Consider the following 22,420-nt stretch of genomic DNA (forward strand, 5'->3'; position numbering starts at 1 on the left):
GCTTGAGGCCATTGCCTCTTGTTCTAATCACCTGTGAGCAGAGAGCAGCACCAACCTCTCCAGAGCCTCCTTTCAGGGAGCTGTAGAGAGCCATGAGGTCTGCCCTCAGCCTCCTCTTCTCCACACCAAGCAGCCACAGCTCCTTTGGTGGCTCCTCATCAGATTGACTCTCCAGGCCCTTTCCAGCTTCCTTGCCCTCCTCTGCACTGACTCCAGCACCTCCACATGCCTCTTGCACTGAGTGCCCAGAACTAGGCACAGCACTGGAGGTGCTGATCACAGGGAGACAATCATCTCCCTGCTCCTGCTGGGCACAGCAGTTCTGATCCCAGCCAGGATGCCAGTGGCCAACCACCTGGGCACACTGCTGGCTCATGATGAGTTGCTTGTCCATGAGAATGCCCCAGGGCTCTTTCCACCAGACAGCCCTCCAAGATAATTCTAGAGGACTCAAAGATCTTAGAAGTCTTGACCAACCTTAATGATTCTCTGAAGGTCTTGGTGTCCCCTCTGTCTGTAGCTTATCATTCAGTCCTTCCTGAGGTTTTCCAGCAGGTCATCTGAGGGACCTGGAGTTGTTCTGGTGGAGAAAAGAGAAAAGGAGGCTGAGAGCCCTGGGGCTGAGAGCCTGCAGAAGAGCAGCCCCAGAGGGCAGCTGAGCAATGCTCAGCAAGAGCTGAAGGAGCTGTGGGGGGCAAGAGGCTGGGGCCAGGCTCTTGTCAGTGGTGCTTGGGGCCAGGCCAAGGGGCAGTGGGCACAAAGTGGCATCCAGGAGGTTCCATGTGAGGAGGAGGAGAAAGTTTTTTGTTGTGAGGGTGCTGGAGGCGTGGAGCAGGCTGCCCAGAGAGGTTGTGGAGCCTCTCTGTAAACATTTCAACCTCTCCTGGGCATTGTGCTCCTGAGCAAGCTGCTGTGGGTGCCCTGCTTTAGTAGGGGGGGCTGTGCTGGTTGACCTCCAGAACTCCCTCCCAGCCCCACCATTTTACTAGAGGAGAAGATGCTGACAGCTGTTTCTGAGGCTCATGCTGACATTTAAAGCTCTGCTGTCATTCTCCATTATTCCAACATCTGTTTATCATTAGGCAGCAGAGCTGTGAGTGTGGAGCAGCAGTGATTATGATGAGCACTGCAGAAGTAGCTTCTCTGCACTTAACTAATTAACTTCTCCTCACCTGCATAGTCCTTGCTAGGACAGTGGCCTGCTATAGCCTATAAAGGCAGGCTGGGAGAGCTGGGGCTGTTCAGCCTGGAGAGGAGAAGGCTCCAGGCAGATCTTAGAGCAGTCTTCTAGGATTTGAAGTTGAGGACCTGCAGTTTAGCTGGGGAGGGACTTTTGCCAAGGGCTAGGAGTACCAGGCTGAAGGACAATGGCTTTGAGCTGGGAGAGGGGAGGTTGAGAGTGGAGATGAAGAAGAAATTGTTGAGAGTAAGGGTGGGGAGACACTGGCACAGGTTGCCCAGGGAGGTTATGGATCACAGAATCACAGAATGTGATCATTCTGTGATTCTGTGATCCACAACCTCCCTGGAAGTGCCTAAGGCCAGGCTGGATGAGGATTCTGTTCTACAGTAATTCACAGAGTGGGTTGGGATGGAAGGGACCCCAAAGCTCATCCAGTTCCAACCTCTGGCATAGGCGGGGACACTTTCCACCAGCCCAATTTGCTCAAAGCCTCATCCAACCTGGCTGAGAACAGCTGCAGGGAGGGGAAGTTGTGCTGTGCAGTGGAGATGCTGTGCTCTTCTCTTCAGCCACATGCGTGCTGTGCTCTGCCTCAGGATGCCAGGTGATGCCCCACAGTCAGGGCACTGGGACCTGTGCTGCACTTGCTCCTGTGCTCCCATCAGTACTGTCTTCTGTGAAGACTAAGCAGAACAGTTTCAACCAGCAGTGAATAGATCTTCACTCATGGGGTTCAGCAAGGGCAAGGGTAGGATCCTGCCCTGGGGAGGAACAACCTCCTGCAGCAGTTCAGCTGAGGAGGGACCTGCTGGGAAGCAGCTCCATGGAGAGGGACCTGGCAGTGCTGGGGGACAGCAAGTTCCCCATCAGCCAGCAAAGTGTGCTTGAGGCCAAGAAGGCCAATGGGGTGTTGGGGTGCAGCAAGAGCAGTGTGGGCAGCAGGGCAAGGGAAGTTTTATCTCTCCCTCTACTCTTCTCCATTAAGGCCATTTGTGGAGTCCTGGTTCTGGATTAAGGCTTCCTGGTTGCAGAGAGACAGGAAAGTGCTGGAGAGAGCCCAGGGCAGGCTGCAAAGCTGCTGAGGGGCCTGGAGCAGCTCTGTGAGCAGCAAAGGCTGAGAGCCCTGGGGCTGAGAGCCTGCAGAAGAGCAGCCCCAGAGGGCAGCTGAGCAATGCTCAGCAAGAGCTAAAGGAGCTGTGGGGGGCAAGAAGCTGGGGCTGGGAGAGGCTACAGAGATGATCAGAGGACTGGAGAATCTCTGCTATGGGGACAGGCTGGGAGAGTTGGGGCTGTTGAGGCTGGAGAAGGCTCCAGGCAGAGCTCAGAGCTGCATTTCAGCATCTGCAGGGGAGCTGCAGGCAGGCTGGGGAGGGAGTGTTCAGAAGGGCCTGTGGGGATAGGCTGAGGGCAATGGTTTGGAAGTGGAGCAGGGCAGATGTAGGTTGGACATCAGGAGGGAGCTGTGCCCAGTGAGGGTGGGGAGTTACTAGAGTAAAGGGCCCAGGGATGTGATGCAGGCCCTGTCACTGGAGACACTTAAGGTCAAACTTGATGTGTCCCTGTGCAGCCTGCTCTGGTTGGAGGTGTCCCTGCTGCCTGCAGAGGGGTTGGACAGGATATCTTTTATGTGACCCTTCCAACCCAGTGCAGTCTATGAATATGTCAATTGTTCTGGTTGGAAGAGCCCTCAAGAACCCAAGGAAGCTTGAGCTCAAGTAGCTCAAGAGCTGCAGGAAATGTCTTGATCCTGTGTGCATTGGCCTGGGAAATCACAGAATCACAGAGCTGTTTGGACTGGAAGAGCCCTCCAAGGCCATCCAGTCCAGCCTCCAGCCCATCGCCACCATGGCCACTAAACCATGGCCCCAAGTGCCATGGCCACACCTTTCTTGCACACCTCCAGCCATGGGCACTCCACCACCTCCCTGGGCAGCCTGGGCCAATCCCTGACCATTCTTACAGCAGAGACATTTCTCCTCCTCTCCAAACTAACCCTCCCCTGGCACAATTTCAGGCCAGTTCCTCTCCTCCTCTCACCTGAGCCTAAGGAGCAGAGCCAAACCCCCACCTGGCTCCAGCCTCCTTTGGTTCAAAGTGATTTTCCTCCTCTCACTTTCCCCCACTGAGAGGGGATGTGGGGATGAAATTTATTGCAGTTACTCTCTGAAGGAAAATTAATACCTGTGTAGAGGCCTTTCAAGAGGATTTGGTTAATTAAAGTGTTTCTCTGAGGAGAAACTCTGTGGGAAGCCCTCTGTATGTCAACACTTAGAGCTAATTCTCTTCTCTGAGCCATGCTGAAGATGACAATCTGAGCGATTTGGGGCTTTTGCACATGCAGGTGATGTCATCCCTGGAGATGTTCAAGAAAAGACTGGGTGAGGCACTTAGTGCCATGGTCTGGTTGATTGGGCAGGGCTGGGTGCTAGGTTGGGCTGGATGAGCTTGGAGGTCTCTTCCAGCCTGCTTGATTCTATGATTCTGTGCTTCTTGGAGCACCTGTGTGCTCTAGAATCACACAGTGCTCTGGGCTGGAAGGGACCTCCAAAGCTCATGTCCAGTCCAGCCCCCTCTACACTCAGCAGGGACATCCTCCACTAGAGCAGGTTGCCTACTGCCAGGTGGAGTGGAACTAGATGACCTTTAAGGTCCTTTTCAACCCAATCTGTTATGACCACAGAACCATAGAATCCTTTTGGTTGGAAAAGGTCTTTAAGGGTGTCAAGTCCAACTGTTCAGCCAAGACCACCCTGGCCAATAAACCATGTTCCTCTCTCAAGTCTCATATCCACCTGTGGCACATGGTACAAAGCATGTTCAGCAGGAGGCAGTTTTCATCAGCTTGTACCTGGGGCTGTGCTGAGCCTGATCATAGCATCAGGTGTCCAAGCAAAGCCTGAATGGGGCAATTAGTGCTATGGTCTGGTTGACTGGACAGGGATGGGTGATAGGTTAGGCTGGATGAGCTTGGAGGTCTCTTCCAAAGTGCTTGATTCTGTGATTCTATCACAAAATGGTCTGGGCTGGAAGGGACCTCCAAAGCTCACCCAGTCCAACCCCCTCCTGCACTCAGCAGGGACATGCTCCACTAGAGCAGGTTGCTCACAGCCCTGTCCAGCCTCACCTGGAGTATCTCTAGGGTTGGGGCCTCAACCACCTCCCTGGGCAACCTGTTGCAGTGTTCCAGCAGCCATCCTGGTGCAGAACTTGTTCCTCACATCCAATCTCAATCTGCTCTGCTCTGATTTCAAGCCCTTGCCCCTTGTCCTGTCCCTTCAGGCCTTTGGGAACAGTCCCTCTGCAGCCTGCTTGTAGCCCCTTCAGGTGCTGGCAGGGGCCCACACCGTGCAGCTTGGGGTGATTTGTGCTGTGCTGCTGGTGCAGCTCCCTCGAGGCTCATCTCCATCTGCAGCCCAGCCACAGCCTCTCCACCCTGCAGCCAGCCAAAGCCTGCAGCCAGAAGCAGGCCACAAACAGAAGCATTTGCTGAGACACATCAGAGTCACAGGGAGGGGTTGGGCTGGAAAAGACCTCCAAAGCTCATCCAGTCCCATTCCTTCTGCACTCAGCAGGGACATCCTCCACTAGAGCAGGTTGCCCACAGCCTGTCCAGCCTCACCTGGAATATCTCCAGGGCTGAGGCCTTAACCACCTCCCTGGGCAACCTGTTGCAGTGTTCCAGCAGTCTCCCGGTGCAGGACTTGTTCCTTAGGATATAACAGGAGTCAGTCCTGGAAGATCTCTTGCAGTCAGGAAGAGATTTGCCCTCAGCTCTGGAAGCAGGATGGAAGCTTGCTGCTGTGTGTTGTCTTGGGCAGGATGATGCACTCCTGACGTGCCCAGGTTGCTGGGCTGGCACAGACAACGCTGTGGCCCAGGCTGTGATGAAGCCACCCTAGTTCATGGCTTGCTTGCAGCCTTCCCTTGGTTTCTTCTTAGCTCACATTTGGGGTTGGTTTCCTTGGGGCTCTCTCCTAAAGTCCAGCTGAAACTGAACTGTTGCAGCTCAGGTCAAGGCGTGCTCAATCCAGAGTCCAGCAGATCACTTCGATGCCACTGGTTTGGCACTATTTTGCCACCAGTTTACCACTAGTTTGGCACTGATTTGCCACCAATTTCCCACTGGTTGGCCACTGATTTGCCACCAGTTTACCACTAGTTTGGCACTGATTTGCCACCAATTTGCCACTGGTTTGACACTGATTTGCCACTAATTTGCCACTGGTTTTCTACCAGTTTGCCATTGGTTTGCCACTGATTTGCCACCAATTTGCCACTGGTTTACCACTAGTTTGGCACTGATTTGCCACCAATTTCCCACTGGTTGGCCACTGATTTGCCACCAGTTTACCACTAGTTTGCCACTGATTTGCCACCAATTTCCCACTGGTTTGCCACTGATTTGCCACCAATTTCCCACTGGTTTTCTACCAGTTTGCCATTGGTTTGCCACTGATTTGCCACTGATTTGCCACCAGTTTACCACTAGTTTGGCACTGATTTGCCACCCATTTCCCACTGGTTTGCGACTGATTTGCCACCAATTTGCCACTGGTATACCACTAGTTTGGCACTGATTCGCCACCAATTTCCCACTGGTTTGCCACTGATTTGCCACCAATTTGCCACTGGTTTTCTACCAGTTTGCCATTGGTTTGCCACTGATTTGCCACCAATTTGGCACTGGTTTACCACTGGTTTGTCACTGATTTGCCACCCATTTCCCACTGGTTTGCCACTGATTTGCCACCAATTTGCCACCGGTTTTCTACCGGTTTGCCATTGGTTTGCCACTGATTTGCCACCAATTTGGCACTGGTTTTCCACTGGTTTGTCACTGATTTGCAACTGGTTTGTCACTGAGTTGCCACCAATTTGCCACTGGTTTGGAACCAGTTTGACACTGATTTGTCACTCACTTACCACCGTTTTGCAACTGGTTTGCCAGTGATCTGCCAGTGGTTTGTCACTCATTTGCCACTGTTTTGTCACTCATTTACCACTGTTTTGCAACTGGTTTGTCACCAATTTGCCACCAGGTTGCCACTGATTTGCTAGTGGTTTGTTACTCATTTGCCACTGTTTCACCAGTGGTTTGTCACTGATCTGCCACTGGTTTGCTAGTGATTTGTTACTCATTTGCCACTGTTCACCAGTGGCACCACTGGTTTGTCACTGTTTTGCCACAATTTGCCACTGATATGTCACTCATTTGCCACTGGTTCACCAGTGGTTTGTCATTGGTTTGCCACTGGTTTACCAGTGGTTTGTCACTGGTTTGCCATTGGTTTGCCACTGATTTGCCACTCATTCCCTGCTGGTTTTGCCACTGATTTGCCACTGGTTTGTCAGTCGTTCACCATTGGTTTGCCCCTAGTTTGCCACTGATTTGTCTCTCATTTCCCACTGTGTGATGGTTTGGGGGTTACCCCGCCCCTCCCACACTTTGTATTTGCCCCAGCTAACTCAGACGGCCTCTGGGAATATAGATGAAGCAATTTATTTACAGCTAGCAGAATTTACAAGCAGCTATTTACAATATATACAGTTATATACAATTATATACAGAAATATACAAAGGATAAACGATATGAAAGCACAACTCCCCTCCCAGAAACCTGAGTCCCCAGGAGGGGCTCTCAAACCACCCCAACACCTCCCCCCGGCCCTCTCAACCTTACCCCAGTTCTCAGGAAGAAGAGAGGTGCAGCCAAGAGGTTAGGGAGCAAGGTTAGTAGGAGCAGGGTTAATGAGATGTGACCAGGTCTAAGGCAAAAGCAAGAGTGAGAGACAAAATGGAGAAGAAGTCTTTCTTCTTCCCAGAGTTCTCAGCGTAACTGTGAGAGAAGTTGACACCATGTTTTTAATTCCACTGCCCGTTATCTAGTTCTGTTACCAAAACATTCTCACTTGCTTCAAACTAGCACAATCCACCCCTGTCTACTTCGCTCAGAGTATCGCTGAGAATTATCTAATCTAATCTAAACCAATATTTACACTAAAACAATATATACAAGTTCAGTTCACACTTCAATCAGATGTAGGTGATTCAAAAGCTCAGAACAGGGACTCTCAGGTGATGTTGGGTTCGTGCTCACGTACTGTAGATTCTATTGTAGATTCTCTCAGTGTTGGGCGCCGATGTTACCTAGAACAGAAAACTCCTAACAATTTATGCTACACACTCTGAATTTAAGCTCTCTCAGCTAAAGTTAAATTTCTCGGTGGAATACACTGGATTTCAGCATTCTCCTGCATTACCCAGTAGGTGTGACCAGGACCCTCAGCAGATACCACCCCTCGGACAGGTTTCCCTTCGCCCGAAGGAGAAAATACCCAAACAGTTTTCCCTAACAGATTCTTTTCACGTACAACAGGAACTTTATCACCGTCTACTGTTTGGACCAAATCTGATTGTGCAGGTCCTGCTCTGTTTACTGAACCTCTACTATTTACCAACCAGGTAGCTTGTGCTAAATGTTTGTCCCAGTTTTTCAGAGTTCCACCCCCCATGGCTTTTAGGGTGGTTTTCAGCAAACCATTGTAGCGTTCAATCTTCCCTGAAGCTGGTGCATAGTAGGGTATGTGATAGATCCATTCAATACCATGCTCTTTGGCCCAGTTTTTCACAAGATTGTTCTTGAAGTGAGTACCATTGTCTGACTCGATTCTCTCTGGAGTTCCATGTCTCCACAAGATCTGTCTCTCCAAACCAACAATGGTGTTACGTGCAGTAGCATGTGGAACTAGATAGGTTTCCAACCATCCGGTGCTGGCTTCTACCATCGTCAGCACATACTGCTTGCCAGAACGAGATCGAGGTAAAGTGATGTAGTCAATCTGCCAGGCTTCACCATACTTGTACTTTGACCATCTCTCACCATACCATAAGGGCTTGATTCGCTTAGCCTGCTTAATAGCAGCACAAATGTCACAGTCATAGATGACTTGGGTGATAGCGTCCATGGACAAATCAATTGACTTATCACGAGCCCATCGGTATGTTCCATCTCTGCCTTGATGTCCAGACGAATCATGGGCCCACCGAGCTAAGAACAGTTCACCTCGGTGTTTCCAATCAAGGTCAATGTCAAGATCAGAGTTGGTATGAACTTGAGCAATCTTAGCAGCTTGATCTGCCTTCTGGTTATGTTGATGTTCCTCAGTTGCTCTGCTCTTAGGCATGTGTGCGTCTACGTGCCACACCTTCACTGGAGTTTTCTCCAGCCGTGCATCAATGTCCTGCCATAGATCAGCACACCAAATAGGCTTTCCTTTCCTCTGCCAACCATTCTTCTTCCAGTCCTTCAGCCAACCCCATAGAGCATTGGCTACCATCCACGAGTCGGTGTAGAGGTAAAGGATAGGCCAATTCTCACGTTCAGCCACATCAAGAGCAAGTTGGACAGCTTTTACCTCAGCGAACTGACTGGATTCTCCTTCGCCATCTTTCGTTTCGGTAACTCTCCTGGTTGGACTCCAAACCGCTGACTTCCATCTTCGCTTGTTCCCAACAAGACGACAGGAACCATCTGTGAACAAAGCATAGTTCTTTTCCTGATCAGAGAGATCACCATAGGGAGGAGCTTCCTCAGCACGAGTTATTTTCTCCTCTGGAGGTTTGGAACAGTCTGTGCCTTCTGGCCAGTTGGTGATCACCTCCACCAGAACAGGTCGGTCAAGATTACCCATTCGTGCTCGTTGGGTTATCAAAGCCATCCATTTAGACCAGGTTGCATCTGTGGCATGATGTGGTGATGAACCTTTGCCCTTGAACATCCAGTTAAGAACTGGCAGTCTAGGAGCTAAAAGCAATTGTGACTCAGTTCCAATCACTTCAGAAGCTGCTTTCACTCCCTCATAGGCTGCTAGAATCTCTTTCTCTGTTGCAGTGTAATTTGTCTCTGAACCTCTGTAACAACGTCCCCAGAAACCAAGAGGACGACCACGTGTCTCATTTGGAGCTCTCTGCCAAAGACTCCAAGTTGGACCATTGTCACTGGCAGCCATGTACAGAATGTTTTTAATGTCCGGACCAGATCTCACAGGTCCTAAGCCCACTGCATGGACTACTTCTCGCTTAATTTGATCAAAGGCTGCTTGTTGTTCAGGTCCCCACTCGAAATTGTTTCTCTTACGAGTCACATCATGCAGAGGTTTGACAATCTGACTGAAACCAGGAATGTGTAGTCTCCAAAATCCCACCACACCAAGAAAAGAAAGTGTGTCCTTCTTACTGGTGGGAACTGCCATGGTAGAGACTTTGTTGATCACATCCTGAGGAATGTAACGGCGACCATCCTGCCACCGCACTCCCAGAAACTGAATTTCTTTGGCAGGTCCTTTGACCTTGTCTCTCTTAATGGCAAAACCTGCTTGCAACAGAATGTCAATGATTTTGTTACCTTTCTCGAAGACTTCCTCAGCAGTTTGGCCCCACACAATGATGTCGTCGATGTACTGGATGTGCTCTGGAGCTTTACCTTTCTCCAGTGCATTATGGATGACTGAGTGACAGATGGTTGAGCTGTGTTTCCACCCCTGAGGCAAACGATTGAACTGGTACTGGATTCCTCTCCAGGTGAATGCAAACTGAGGCCTGCACTCCTTTGCTATGGGAATAGAGAAGAAAGCATTAGCAATGTCTATGGTTGCATACCATTTAGCCTCCTTTGATTCCAGCTCGTACTGGAGTTCCAGCATGTCTGGCACAGCTGCACTCATGGGTGGCGTCACCTCATTGAGGGCACGAAAGTCAACTGTCAGTCTCCAGTCGCCCGTAGGTTTGCGCACAGGCCAGATGGGACTGTTGAAAGGTGAATGAGCTTTCTCGATGACAGCCTGACTCTCCAATTGACGAATCAGCTGATGAATGGGCAACAAAGAGTCACGGTTAGTTCTGTACTGCCTATGATGAACAGTTTGAGTTGCAATTGGCACTTCCAGGTCCTCTATGTCATGATGTCCCACAACTGCAGACTCATCAGAAAGTTCAGGTCTAATAGACAATTTCAATTTATCATCCTCAATCTCTACAGATGCTATACCAAAAGCCCATTTATGACCCTTAGGATCTTTGAAACAACCTTGTCTCAAAAAGTCAATTCCCAGAATGCAAGGCGCATCAGGACCAGTTACAATAGTATGTGTCTTCCACTCTTTACCAGTTAAACTGATCTCAGCCTGTACCTTAGTTAACTCTTGAGATCCACCAGTGATTCCAAAGATAGAAATGGACTCTGTCCCTTTGCAATTAGATGGCAATAAAGTACACTGAGCACCTGTGTCAACTAAAGCCCTGTATTTCCGAACTCTTGAACTGCCAGGCCACCTAATGAACACATTCCAATAGATTCGGTTCTCTCCACTATCCCTTTCCTCCTCCTGGCTGGAGGCAGGGCACCCCTAATGCTGAACATGGCATGTGGGGTGTACACAGTGATTGGTGTTGTTGTGAGAGGAACTGCAACTGTTGGAACAATTGCAGTTGCTCTCGGGAGCTGAAGAACTGACAGCTACTTTCCTGGCATTGTTGCCTCTGTTTCTGCCACACTGCAGATCCTTGACCCTCTTTGAAAGAGCTGAAGTAGGTTTACCATCCCATTTGTTCATGTTCTCACCGTATGTGTCACGCAGAAGTATCCACAGTGACGCACGTGATTGCTGCTGTCTAGGTGGAATTTGTCTCCTCCTGGGCTGGAATTGCCTTGCAGGAGGTGGGCGTCTGTTCCTGACTGCAGAAACATGCACCCATTCAGATGATGCAGGAACGGTATCCTTTACCAGATTTTTGAAATCCTCCTTCAGTTCTTTCATGCCATTTCTAATGCCATTCTCAATACCTTCCTTAAGCTCTGTAGTCATAGTCTTTATGGCACAGATTATACCAGAATGGGACAAGCTGTCCTCAATCTGCCTGAGCTGGTCAGTGAATTCACCAACAGTGAAAGATCTTCCATTATCACTCCTTGCTAGAAACTTACTGGCCAAGATGTTAGCATAGGATGAAGGAGCAAGCTTAATAAGCTTCTTCATGAGACCTGTTCCCAAAGGAATATCGTCAGGCTCATGAGTGCCATGATCTCCATAGAGAACTTCCTTCACAGCAAACTCCTTCAGAAGCTTAATTCCCTGCTCAACGATGTTCCACTTCTTGGCAGCCCATGGCAAATCATCTCGGGAAGGATATCTCATAGCCACAGCCAACAAAAGGCGTGTCCACAAGCTAACCCTACCAAGAGGACTTGCCAGGTGTTTGTCCACTCCACTCTCCTTAGTGAGTGGTCCCAGCTGCTTGGCAGACTTGTCTCCTACCTGCAGAGCATTAGCACCAATGCCACGGCATCTCACTAGCCAGCTTAGGATTGGCTCACCTGATTCTCTTGTGTATTCCTTCCTAACTTCCCTGACCTCTCTGAGTGGATCCTTGGAGCCTTGGATGTCATCTTCCTCCTCTTCCTCCTGTTGTTCTGGTGGTGCCGGGCCTAACACAATCTTCCTCATAGCATTCCTAAACTCATTGGAACCATCCTCTCTCTTGGCAGCTAACCTCACAGCGCTCCTCTCACTTGAGTATTGTTGTCTCAGCACATCTACAAGGTCTCGCAGACTAACTATCTCCTCCTCCTCCTCCTCTCCTTGCTGCTGATCACTAGAGGTCCCATCTCTTACATCCTCCTGCGAACCACTCTTTGTCTTAGCTTTTGCCTTAGCAGGTGCCAGAAGGGCCTGAGCAGCAACAGACTTGGATGTGTCTGCTGGAGGATTTGAATCTTTAGGAGTCTGACTTGGAGGGTTTGAATCCTTAGGGGTCTGACCTGGAGCATTTGAATTATTGGAGGTCTGACTTGGAGCTTGTGAGTTCAAATCTGCCTTGCTTTTAACAGGAGGATTTTGGTTCTGGTCTGCTGGCTGGGGGTTTGAATTAGCTGAGCTGGTGTCATTAGGAGTTGGACTGACTGGGCTAGCGTTACCAGCACTAGTGGGATTGTTTGCCTGTCCTCCTGGGATGCCTGCCAACCCTGAGGTGTTTTGATTGTTGCTAGGGACATTCTGATTTTGGGTATCTGCCTGTGCTCCTGAGGCTCCTGCTAAACTCTGTGGCTTGTTTTGGTTATCCTTATCATTGTTTACGTTAGTGGCGGGAACGCTGGCTGTGTTCCCAGAACCTACAGAGGAGGGTGGAGAGGCTGGCAAGGGGGAAGCCGATAACTGTGTTCCCTTGTTTTGCTGTGAAAGAGACTGCTTCTGAGACACAGAATTTTTCCTAGCTCTTACAGAAGCTGGTTTTGAATTTTTCACCAATAATGCCAAAATTAATATGAATATTAAAATCATGAGGCAAATATTAAAAACTGTGAGAAGAAAAACAGTTTTACACGAGCATGTACCTAGGCAAACAGTTGGAATTCCTGTCTTAGGCTGAATAACTCTCATTAGAGCCATATTTAAAGCAGAATTTCCATTGATTGTCACATTATTGACCAGAGCTCCTGTAATATCCTTGGTAATATTCTCAGAGATATTAAAACCAGCATAACCAAGAATAAAATCACCCCAGCTCCAGAACATATCTGAAACCTTAGCTTTAGCCTTATTATAAGCCAGATCAATGAAATAAGCAACAATTTGACCTTTTAACCAACTAAATACCAAGAAAACAAAACCAGACCAGAGCAATGCACCAACCAAATACAATAGCTGCTTGATTAGCTTCATCTTAATTCCCAGAGCTAATTTCCACTCACTGAAATATCTAGCCCCACGTTGGGAAAGCCAATTAAAAATGTGATGGTTTGGGGGTTACCCCGCCCCTCCCACACTTTGCATTTGCCCCAGCTAACTCAGACGGACCCTGGGAATATAGATGAAGCAATTTATTTACAGCTAGCAGAATTTACAAGCAGCTATTTACAATATATACAGTTATATACAATTATATACAGAAATATACAAAGGATAAACGATATGAAAGCACAACTCCCCTCCCAGAAACCTGAGTCCCCAGGAGGGGCTCTCAAACCACCCCAACACCTCCCCCCGGCCCTCTCAACCTTACCCCAGTTCTCAGGAAGAAGAGAGGTGCAGCCAAGAGGTTAGGGAGCAAGGTTAGTAGGAGCAGGGTTAATGAGATGTGACCAGGTCTAAGGCAAAAGCAAGAGTGAGAGACAAAATGGAGAAGAAGTCTTTCTTCTTCCCAGAGTTCTCAGCGTAACTGTGAGAGAAGTTGACACCATGTTTTTAATTCCACTGCCCGTTATCTAGTTCTGTTACCAAAACATTCTCACTTGCTTCAAACTAGCACACACTGGTTTGCCACTGATTTGCCAGTGGTTTGCCACTCATTTGCCACTCGTTTGTCAGTGGTTTACCATTGGTTTGCCACTGATTTGTCTCATTTCCCACTGGTTTGCCACTGGTTTGCCACTGGTTTGCCACTGATTGATTTGCCACTGATTTGCCACTGGTTTGCCACTGATTTGTCTCATTTCCCACTGGTTTGCCACTGATTTCCCACTGGTTTGCCACCAGTTTGCCACTGGTTTGCCACTCATTCCCTGCTGTTTTTGCCACTGATTAGTCTCTGGTTTCCCAGTGGTTTGTTCTGGGTGGGCAGGTTTGGCTGCAGAGTGCAGTGCTGGCGTGCTGGTGGCTGCCAGCAGGGGCTCTGGCCGGTTGCTGCAGCAGCTCGCTAACCACATTTCTCCCCTTGTCTTGTTTTTGTTGTCGTCTGTTCTTTTTTGCAGCTCTCGTAAATGTGAAACTTTGGGCTATTGATCGGCAATGTTTTCAAACAATAATGATGAGGACAGGCCTCATCAAGCACACTGAGTATATGGAGTTTTTGAAAAGGTATGGCACTTGTTTCTTTCTCCCACACTGAACAGACAAACTGCTCTCCACAGCTCCTACTTCTTGCTTCTGGGTGCTTTGCTGTTTATTCCCTTCCCCCCCGCCCCCACCTTTCCGAGTGGAGTATTTGATTTGTTTTCCTTTCTTCCCTCTTTCTGGGTTTTGTTTGCTGGTAAATGTTGCTCTGCAAGCTGTATCCTGCAGCCTAAAGGAGATTCAGCTTCATGGCCATTGCAAGTTGTTGGTTGGCAAAGAGTTACATAGAATCAACCAGGTTGGAGGAGACCTCCAAGCTCATCCAGCCCAACCTAGCACCCAGCCCTGTCCAATCACAGAATCCTAGAATCATAGAATCAATCAACCAGATTGGAAGAGACCTCTAAGCTCATCCAGTGTAACCTATCACCCAGCCCTGTCCAATCATAGAATCAAGCAGGTTGGAAGAGACCTCCAAGCTCAGCCAGCCCAACCTAGCACCCAGCCCTGCCCAATCAACCAGACCATGGCACTAAGTGCCCCAGCCAGGCTTGGCTTCAACACCTCCAGGCACGGCCACTCCACCACCTCCCTGGGCAGGGATGTAAGAGAAAGAGCTCTAAATTGAGTCATTTTGAAGGGTATCTGAGTGAAGATCATAGAGTGGATTGCGTTGGAAGGGACCTTAAAGATTGTAGAATCTTAGAATGAGTTGGGTTGGAAGGGACCTCAAAAGCCCATCCAGCTCCAACCCTCTGCCATGGGCAGGGACATCTCCCACCAGCCCAGCTTGCCCAAGCCCTCAGCCAGCCTGGCTGAGAACACCTCCAGGGAGGAGGCAGCCACAGCGTCCCTGGGCAACCTGTGCCAGTGTCTCCTCACCCTCAACAATTTCTTCCTTATCTCCACTCTCACTCTGCCCTCCTCAAGCTTCAAGCCATTCTCTCTCATCCTGGCACTCCCAGCCCTTGTCAAAGTCCCTCCCCAACACTCCTGGAGCCCCCTTAGGTACTGATTGATGCTCTTCCCTGCCATGCCAATTCCTTATCTCCTACTCACAGTGGCTTGCTCTGCCTCTCCCCTGAGGTGGGTGGGTGATGCTTGGCAGCCCCTCAGCTGCACCCTGCCGAGACACCACACTTGGCATGAATGAGGGCCTGGCATGTGGCTCTGTGAGCTCCACTTTGTCCTCAGCTATGAGAAACCAAGGTGAGAAACATGAAGGCAGTGGCTTGGACAGATTCCCTCTGAAATGGGTCAAGAGCTGGCTGGAGGGCTGGGCCCAGAGAGTGGTGCTGAATGGTGCCACATCCAGCTGGCAGCTGGCACCAGTGGTGTGCCCCAGGGAGCAGTGCTGGGCACAGTCCTCTTCAATATCTATAGTGATGATCTGGACCAAGGGATTGAGTCCAGCATCAGTGAGTTTGCAGGTTACAGGAAGCTAGGAGCAGGTGTGGAGCTGTTGGAGGGTAGGAGAGCCCTGCAGAGGGATCTGGCCAGGCTGGATGGGTGGGCAGAGGCCAATGGGATGAGATTGAACAAGGCCAAGTGCAGGGTTCTACACTTTGGCCACAACAACCCCAAGCAGCACTACAGGCTGGGGACAGAGTGGCTGAGAGCAGCCAGGCAGAGAGGAAGCTGGGGGTGCTGGTAGTGAGTCTTGTTTCCCCACTCCTCATCTTCACTCTCAGTCTCCCCTCATAGTCCCTCACCGTGGCAGTGCCAGCCCTTGTCACAAGTCCCTCCCCAGCTCTCCTGGAGCCCCCCTTCATCTCACTGCACCGTTTGTTGTTCCAGCATTGGGATGATTTCCTGCTCAAGCCTGTGCCAAAAGTCGTTGCAGGAGCAGAATATTTCAGTGCAGGAAGCAGCTATTTATAGAAGGTTTGTCCAGGAGAGGAGCAGTGGAGAAATGCTGTGGCAGGTGTAAGAACTGCCTGCTTAAAGCATACGAGTTTGAAGAGCAGAGGCCCTGGAGAGTAAATATTGGATTTGATTTCACAAAGAGCTTCCTAAATGTTCCCTATAAAGAGGCTTCCTGTTCCGCTCCACTGTGTAAACTCTGATTCATCCAAGCCTCTGGAACACATCAAGAGGACAGGTCGTGATGAATGCTCTCTGTCACCTCCCAGGCAGCAGCCAGCTCAGGCAGGGGAAACTGGAATGAGGTTCAGACACGGATGTGCCCTGGACCGTCAGCTCACTAAGGGAAGTGAAAGGACCTCATTAGCCCAAGCTTTTGGCACAAATTGGCATCTGGCTTGTCTCAGGTCAGGGCTGGGCAGGCTACTAACCCACTGCCAGAGGCTCTCCATGAAGCCCTCTGCTGCCCAAAGGGAAGAAATAGGACAGAAAGGACTGGGGACTCAGGCTTTCAGCTTTTGAAATGGAAGGCCAGGACAAGGAGTGTTCAGGTCTTTTCTTCTACATCTGTTAGGTGTCAGGGCAGTGCCAGCCACCATGCCCCTGCCAGAGGCTCTCCATGAAGCCCTCTGCTGCCAAAAGGGGAGAGAAAGGACAGAAGGGAGAGAGCTGATGGGATGGGGAAGAAACTAACCCAGTTGGAGTGGGAAGAAGAACAATGCCATGGGAGAGAGACACAGAGACACAAACCAACAGGGAACCCAGCCCCTGATGGCACTGACGGCACCATTGGCACCACTGCTGCTGGGGGCAGGCACTGGGCAAGTCCCAGCCTGGGCTCAGCAGCAGATGGAAGATGGCTTTAGGAGCTGGGTTCTGGAGCTCGGTTCAGGAGCACAGGGATGGGGATGGAAGGCAGAAGGGACAGAGTCCTCCTGGGACACAGGCCAGGGCAGAAGAGGCTGGACTCTGGGCATCCCTCATCTTGCTCCTGAAGATGCCATCCACGGGCTGCAATCCCTTGGTGGGCAGTGCAGGGTCACCTGTCCTGGCTGCTCCTCCTGCAGGTGCCACCTTTGCCTTGCTGCCCCCCAAGGTGGGGTCCAGGCTGTGGCAGTGCCCTTGGTATGCAGCCCAGCCCTTGGCAGTGACTCTGCCCATCAGCTTGTCCCTGCTAGAAGCAGCTCCTGGCTGTGCCAAGCTGCCCTGAGCTGTGGGAAGTGGCTCAGTGAGCAGAGCCTGGGCTGAGCAGAACCAGCTCTGCCCTGGCTCACAGCAGGACATGGCTGAGCAGAGGAGCAACAGGAGAGGGGGGAAAGGGCAGGAGGTTCTCTAAGGAAAATAAATGCAAAGGGCAGTAGAGAAGCAGCTGTACCAGTTCCAACTGGCAGCCTATCTTGGCCAGCATCTTTCCCATCCCAAGGTGTTACTCAGAGCCAAAATGAAGAAGGCAGTCCCCACTGGGCTGGAAGTGCAGCACAAGACCTTGGAAGCCAGGAGAGTCCTATTGAAGATGATTCACAACCCCAGCATCTGGCCATTGTCCATATGAAGGACAGCCTGGGTTTCTCTGGAGGGAGCCAGGAGGCCTGTTCCATCACAGGACACCACCTTTAACCATCTGGCTTCAGAAGCCACCAAGAGTTCTGTCAGTCTGATGGATAAAGAACTGGCTTGATGGCCACACCCAAAGAGTGGCTGTCAATGGCTCCATGGCCAAGTGCAGGCCAGGGACAAGCAGAGTCCCTCAGGGGTCAGCCCTGGCACCAGTCTTGTTCAACATCTCTGTGGGTGCCACGGACAGAGGCACTGAGTGCAGCCTCAGCAAGTTTGCTGCCCACACCAAGCTGTGTGGTGCAGCAGCCAGGCTGGAGGGCAGGGATCCATCCAGAGGGACCTGCACAAACTGCAGAGGTGGGCACAAGCCAACCTCCTGAGGGTCAACAAGACCAAGTGCAAGGTCCTGCAGCTGGGTCAAGGCAATGCCAAGCACCAATGCAGTCTGGGCAGTGAGTGGCTGGAGAGCAGCCCTGAGGAGAGGGACTTGGGGGTGCTGGTGGAGGAGAAGCTCAACAGGAGCCAGCAGTGTGCACTTGCAGCCCAGAAAGCCAAGCAGAGCCTGGGCTGCGTCAGGAGCAGTGTGGCCAGCAGGGCCAGGGAGGTGATTCTGCCCCTCTGCTGCACTCTGCTGAGACCCCACCTGGAGTCCTGCATCCAGTTCTGGAGCCCCTGGGACAAGAGGGATGTGGAGATGCTGGAGACTGTCCAGAGAAGGGCCAGGAGGATGCTGAGAGGGCTGCAGCAGCTCTGCTGTGAGGACAGACTGAAAGAGTTGGGGCTGTTTGGTCTGGAGAAGAGGAGGCTCCCAGGTCCCTCTCTGCCTCGCTGCTCTCAGCCACTCTGGCCCCAGCCTGTAGTGCTGCCCTTGGCCTTGTTCAATCTCATCCCATTGGCCTCTGCCCACCCATCCAGCCTGGCCAGATCCCTCTGCAGGGCTCTCCTACCCTCCAACAGCTCCACACCTGCTCCTAGCTTCCTGTAACCTGCAAACTCACTGATGCTGGATTCAATCCCTTGGTCCAGATCATCAGTAAAGATATTGAAGAGGACTGTGCCCAAGCACTGCTCCCTGGGGCACACCACTGGTGCCAGCTGCCAGCTGGATGTGGCACCATTCAGCACCACTCTCTGGGCCCAGCCCTCCAGCCAGCTCTTGACCCATTTCAGAGGGAATCTGTCCAAGCCACTGCCTTCATGTTTCTCACCTTGGTTTCTCTTAGCTGAGGACAAAGTGAAGCTCACAGAGCCACATGCCAGGCTCTCACTCATGCCAAGTGTGGTGTCTCGGCAGGGTGCAGCTGAGGGGCTGCCAAGCATCACCTGCCCACCTCAGGGGAGAGGCAGAGCAAGCCACTGTGAATAGGAGATGAGATGGCATGGCAGGGAAGAGCATCAATAAGTACCTGAGGGGGCTCCAGGAGAGTTGGGGAGGGACTTTGACAAGGGCTGGGAGTGCCAGGATGAGAGAGAATGGCTTGAAGCTTGAGGAGGGCAGAGTGAGAGTGGAGATATGAAAGAAATTGTTGAGAGTGAGGGTGAGTAGGCACTGGCACAGGTTGCCCAGCGAGGATGTGGATCACAGAATCACAGAATGTGATCATAATGCATTCTGTGATTCTGTGATCCACATCCTCCCTGGAGGTGTTCTCAGCCAGGCTGGCTGAGGGCTTGAGCAAGCTGTGCTGGTGGGAGGTGTCCCTGCCCATGGCTTTGAGGTACCTTCCAGCCCAACCCATTCTTTGAGTCTGAGCTCCATCACCCAGTCCAGCCCTGGGTCCCTGCAGTCAGCAGGGACAGCTGTAACCAGAGCAGGTTGCTCAGAACCTCAAACACCCTCCCCTGGAACAGTTTTCAGGGCTAGAGCTTCCACAGCTTCTCTGTCCAATGTCTCCCCACCCTCATTCCAGAGCATTCCTTGCTCATGCCCACTCTAAACCTGCTCTCTTTATATGTAGCCCTTCCTCTGCTCTCCAAAGGCCAAACCTCTGTCACCCTCACTGGATCATGCTCTGACAGCCCTTTGGCTGCTGCTCTGTAGCTTGGCAGCAAACCACTGAGCCATGGCAGCTGACAGGCAGGGACTTTGCTCCTCAGGTCCATCCATGGAACAGGTTTGGGCTTTGCAGAGGTGATGAATTGATCCATCCACAGGAGACAGCAAGCACCAGGAGCGCAGGAATGGAGACCCTGGGCTACGTGCTGGAGGCCACAGCTGGTACCAGCAATGAGACATCTGTGGATGGAGAGAGTCTGGAGGCTTTTGGCTCTTTGCCTGGGTTTATTTCCACTGCACTTTGAATTTCCTGAGTGATTTAGTGGTTCAACTGCTGTGCTGCAGCAGAGGAAAGGGGAATAAAGTCACAGATGTGGCTTTCTCTGGGGACACCTTGCTGCAGCCTTGCAGAATGTGAAAAAAGCCCCAAAGGATGCTGAGGACAGAGTTTGAGCAGGGCCTGCTGGGGCAGGACAAGAGGGGATGGTCTGAACTGAAAGAGGGAGATTGAGCGTGGAGAGGAGGCAGAAATGTTGGACACTGAGGGTGAGGAGAACCTGGCCCAGGCTGCCCAGAGAGGTGGGAGCTGCCCTATGGCTGGCACCATTGCAGGTCAGGTTGTGTGGGGCTGTGAGCAACCTGCTCTGGTTGGGGATGTCCCTGCTGAGTGCAGAGGGGCTTGGACTGGAGGAGCTATCAAGGTCCCTCCCAACCCAAAGTGGTCTGGGACTGTGTCCTTTTACCCTACAGAGTGACTCTGTCAGACAGTTAGGGAAAGTCCCCTCAAAGCTGCAGTCATCATCTCAGTATCCTCTAGGTCCTGTCTAGGTTCAAATAACTGCCTTCTCCTCTTGAGTGATCCTTCTGAGATGGTTCCAAGTCAACATTGCCCAGGTTAAACCTGCTCTACAGGTGCACATGTAGCCAGTTGGGGTCTCTACAGGTTTACTGGCGTGGGAAGAAAAGAGAAAGGCAATTCCTTGGTCACTAAATGTTTGAGGTAACAGCACTGAAGCTTTATGAGCATGCATAGAAAGAAGGAAAGAAGGAAAGAAAATCTCAGCATGAGGAGGAACTTCTTGAGGGTGAGGGTGACAGAACCCTGGAGCAGCCTGCCAGAGAGGTGAGGAAGTCTCCTTCTCTAAAGGCTTTCAAGACCCATCTGGCTGTATTCCTGTGTGGCCTGCTTTAGGTGATCTGCCTAGGGAAGGGGGCTTGGACTGGACAATGCACAGAGGTCCCCTCCAACCTCTACCATGCTGTGATTCTGAGATGATAAGAAGGGGCTGGAACCCAGCAGAAGTGCTCAGCTGAGTCAGCAATCCTTCTGTGTGTTGGAAGAGCTTCTCTTGATGATGTTCTGTGCATGCTCTCACTCTGCTCTGCTGAGACTCCACCTGGAGAACTGCATCCAGTTCTGGAGCCCCTGGGACAAGAGGGATGTGGAGATGCTAGAGAGTGTCCAGAGAAGGGCCAGGAGGATGCTCAGAGGACTGAAGCACCTCTGCTGTGAGGACAGACTGAAAAAGTTGGGGCTGTTGAGTCTGAAGAAGAGGAGGCTCCCAGGTGACCTTCTTGTAGCCAGGATCTGAAGGGGGCCACAAAAAGGTGGGGAGGGACTTTTGAGGCTGTGAGGGAGTGCCAGGACTGGGGGGAATGGAGCAAAGCTGGAGGTGGGGAGAGTGAGGCTGGAGGTGAGGAGGAAGTTGTCGAGCAGGAGAGTGGTGAGAGGCTGGCATGGGATGCCCTTCGGGTAGTTGTAGCCACCAATGAGGTCTGCCCTGAGCCTTCTATTCTGCACCCCCGCAGCTCCCCTCAGCCTCTCCTCAAATGCAGAGCTGCTCCAGCCCCTGGAGCATCATTGTGGCCTCCTCTGGACTCGTTCCACCCCCTCGCAGTCTCCCTTTCCCGGTGTCCCGGTGGTAGCTGGGAGCAGGAGCCCCAGCGCCGCTCTCCCCCGCGCCGCCCCGCAGCTCCTCCGGCTGCACCTCGCCAAGCCAAGCCGTGTGCCTGAGCAGCCCGGCAGCGGAGCCGCTCACGCTGGGGAGGGCATGGGGGGAGGGAGGGCGGCAGAAGGTTTGTGTCTGCCTGAGGAAGGAAATTGCTGCTCGGCTGGTTTGCGGCGCGGCTGTTTGCCGAGGTAAAAGGAGCGCAGCGTGAAGGCTCCGCTGCGCGGCCAGCGGCGCTCGGAGCGTGCCGCTGGGGCAGGCAGGAGCAGCTTCATTGCCATGGCAACTGCGGATGCGCTGCCGGCAGAGGCCAGCCGCATGCCTCGGCCCTGCTGCTTTGCCCTTCTTCTCCTTGCCCTGGCTGAGTTTTGGGATGACTCCCGCGAGCAGGGAAATGCCAGCGAGCAGCGGCTTACCTTTCCGAGGGTAGCCTGCAGCTATTTAGAGGCTCTTTTCACTGGTTCCTGCCCACTCGAGGTCGTGGTTTGCAAATGCTTTGAGCTTGCAGCTCCTTGAGGATCACAGAATCATAGAATCTATCAGCCAGGTTGGAAGAGAGCTCCAAGCTCATCCAGCCCAGCCTAGCACCCAGTCCTGTCCAATCAACCAGAACACAGAATCATAGAATCAACCAGGTTGGAAGGGGGATGATAGAATCATGGAATCAATCAACCAGGTTGGAAGAGACCTCCAAGCTCATCCAGCCCAACCTAGCACTCAGCCCTGTCCAATCAACCAGACCATAGAATCATAGCATCATAGAATCAACCACGTTAGAAGGGGGATCATAGAATCATAGACTCAGTCAATCGTTTTGGAAGAGTGCTCTAAGCTCATGTAGTCCAACCTATCACCCAGCCCTGTCCAGCCAACCAGAGCATAGAACCACAGAATCAGCCAGGTTGGAGAGGGGATCATAAACTCATAGAATCATTCAACCAGGTTGGAAGGGACCTCCAAACTCATCACGTCCAACCTATCACCCAGCCCTATCCAATCAACTAGACCATAGAATCAACCAGGTTGGAAGGGGGATCACAGAAT

At 51.5% G+C, this 22,420-nt stretch overlaps 1 protein-coding gene across 1 annotated transcript in view; it reads left to right on the forward strand.

Annotated features, from left to right (window-relative positions):
- The window catches only part of PRKG1 (protein kinase cGMP-dependent 1), a 439,344-nt gene that overhangs the window by 271,238 nt on the left and 145,686 nt on the right, over positions 1-22,420 (forward strand). The window contains exon 4 of the mRNA XM_064145000.1: positions 13,930-14,035. Coding sequence (XP_064001070.1) covers positions 13,930-14,035 — 106 coding nt within the window. The remainder of the gene's footprint in view (positions 1-13,929; positions 14,036-22,420) is intronic.

This window comes from Pogoniulus pusillus, chromosome 6 (genome assembly GCF_015220805.1).
Source record: "Pogoniulus pusillus isolate bPogPus1 chromosome 6, bPogPus1.pri, whole genome shotgun sequence".
Lineage (NCBI taxonomy): Eukaryota > Metazoa > Chordata > Aves > Piciformes > Lybiidae > Pogoniulus > Pogoniulus pusillus.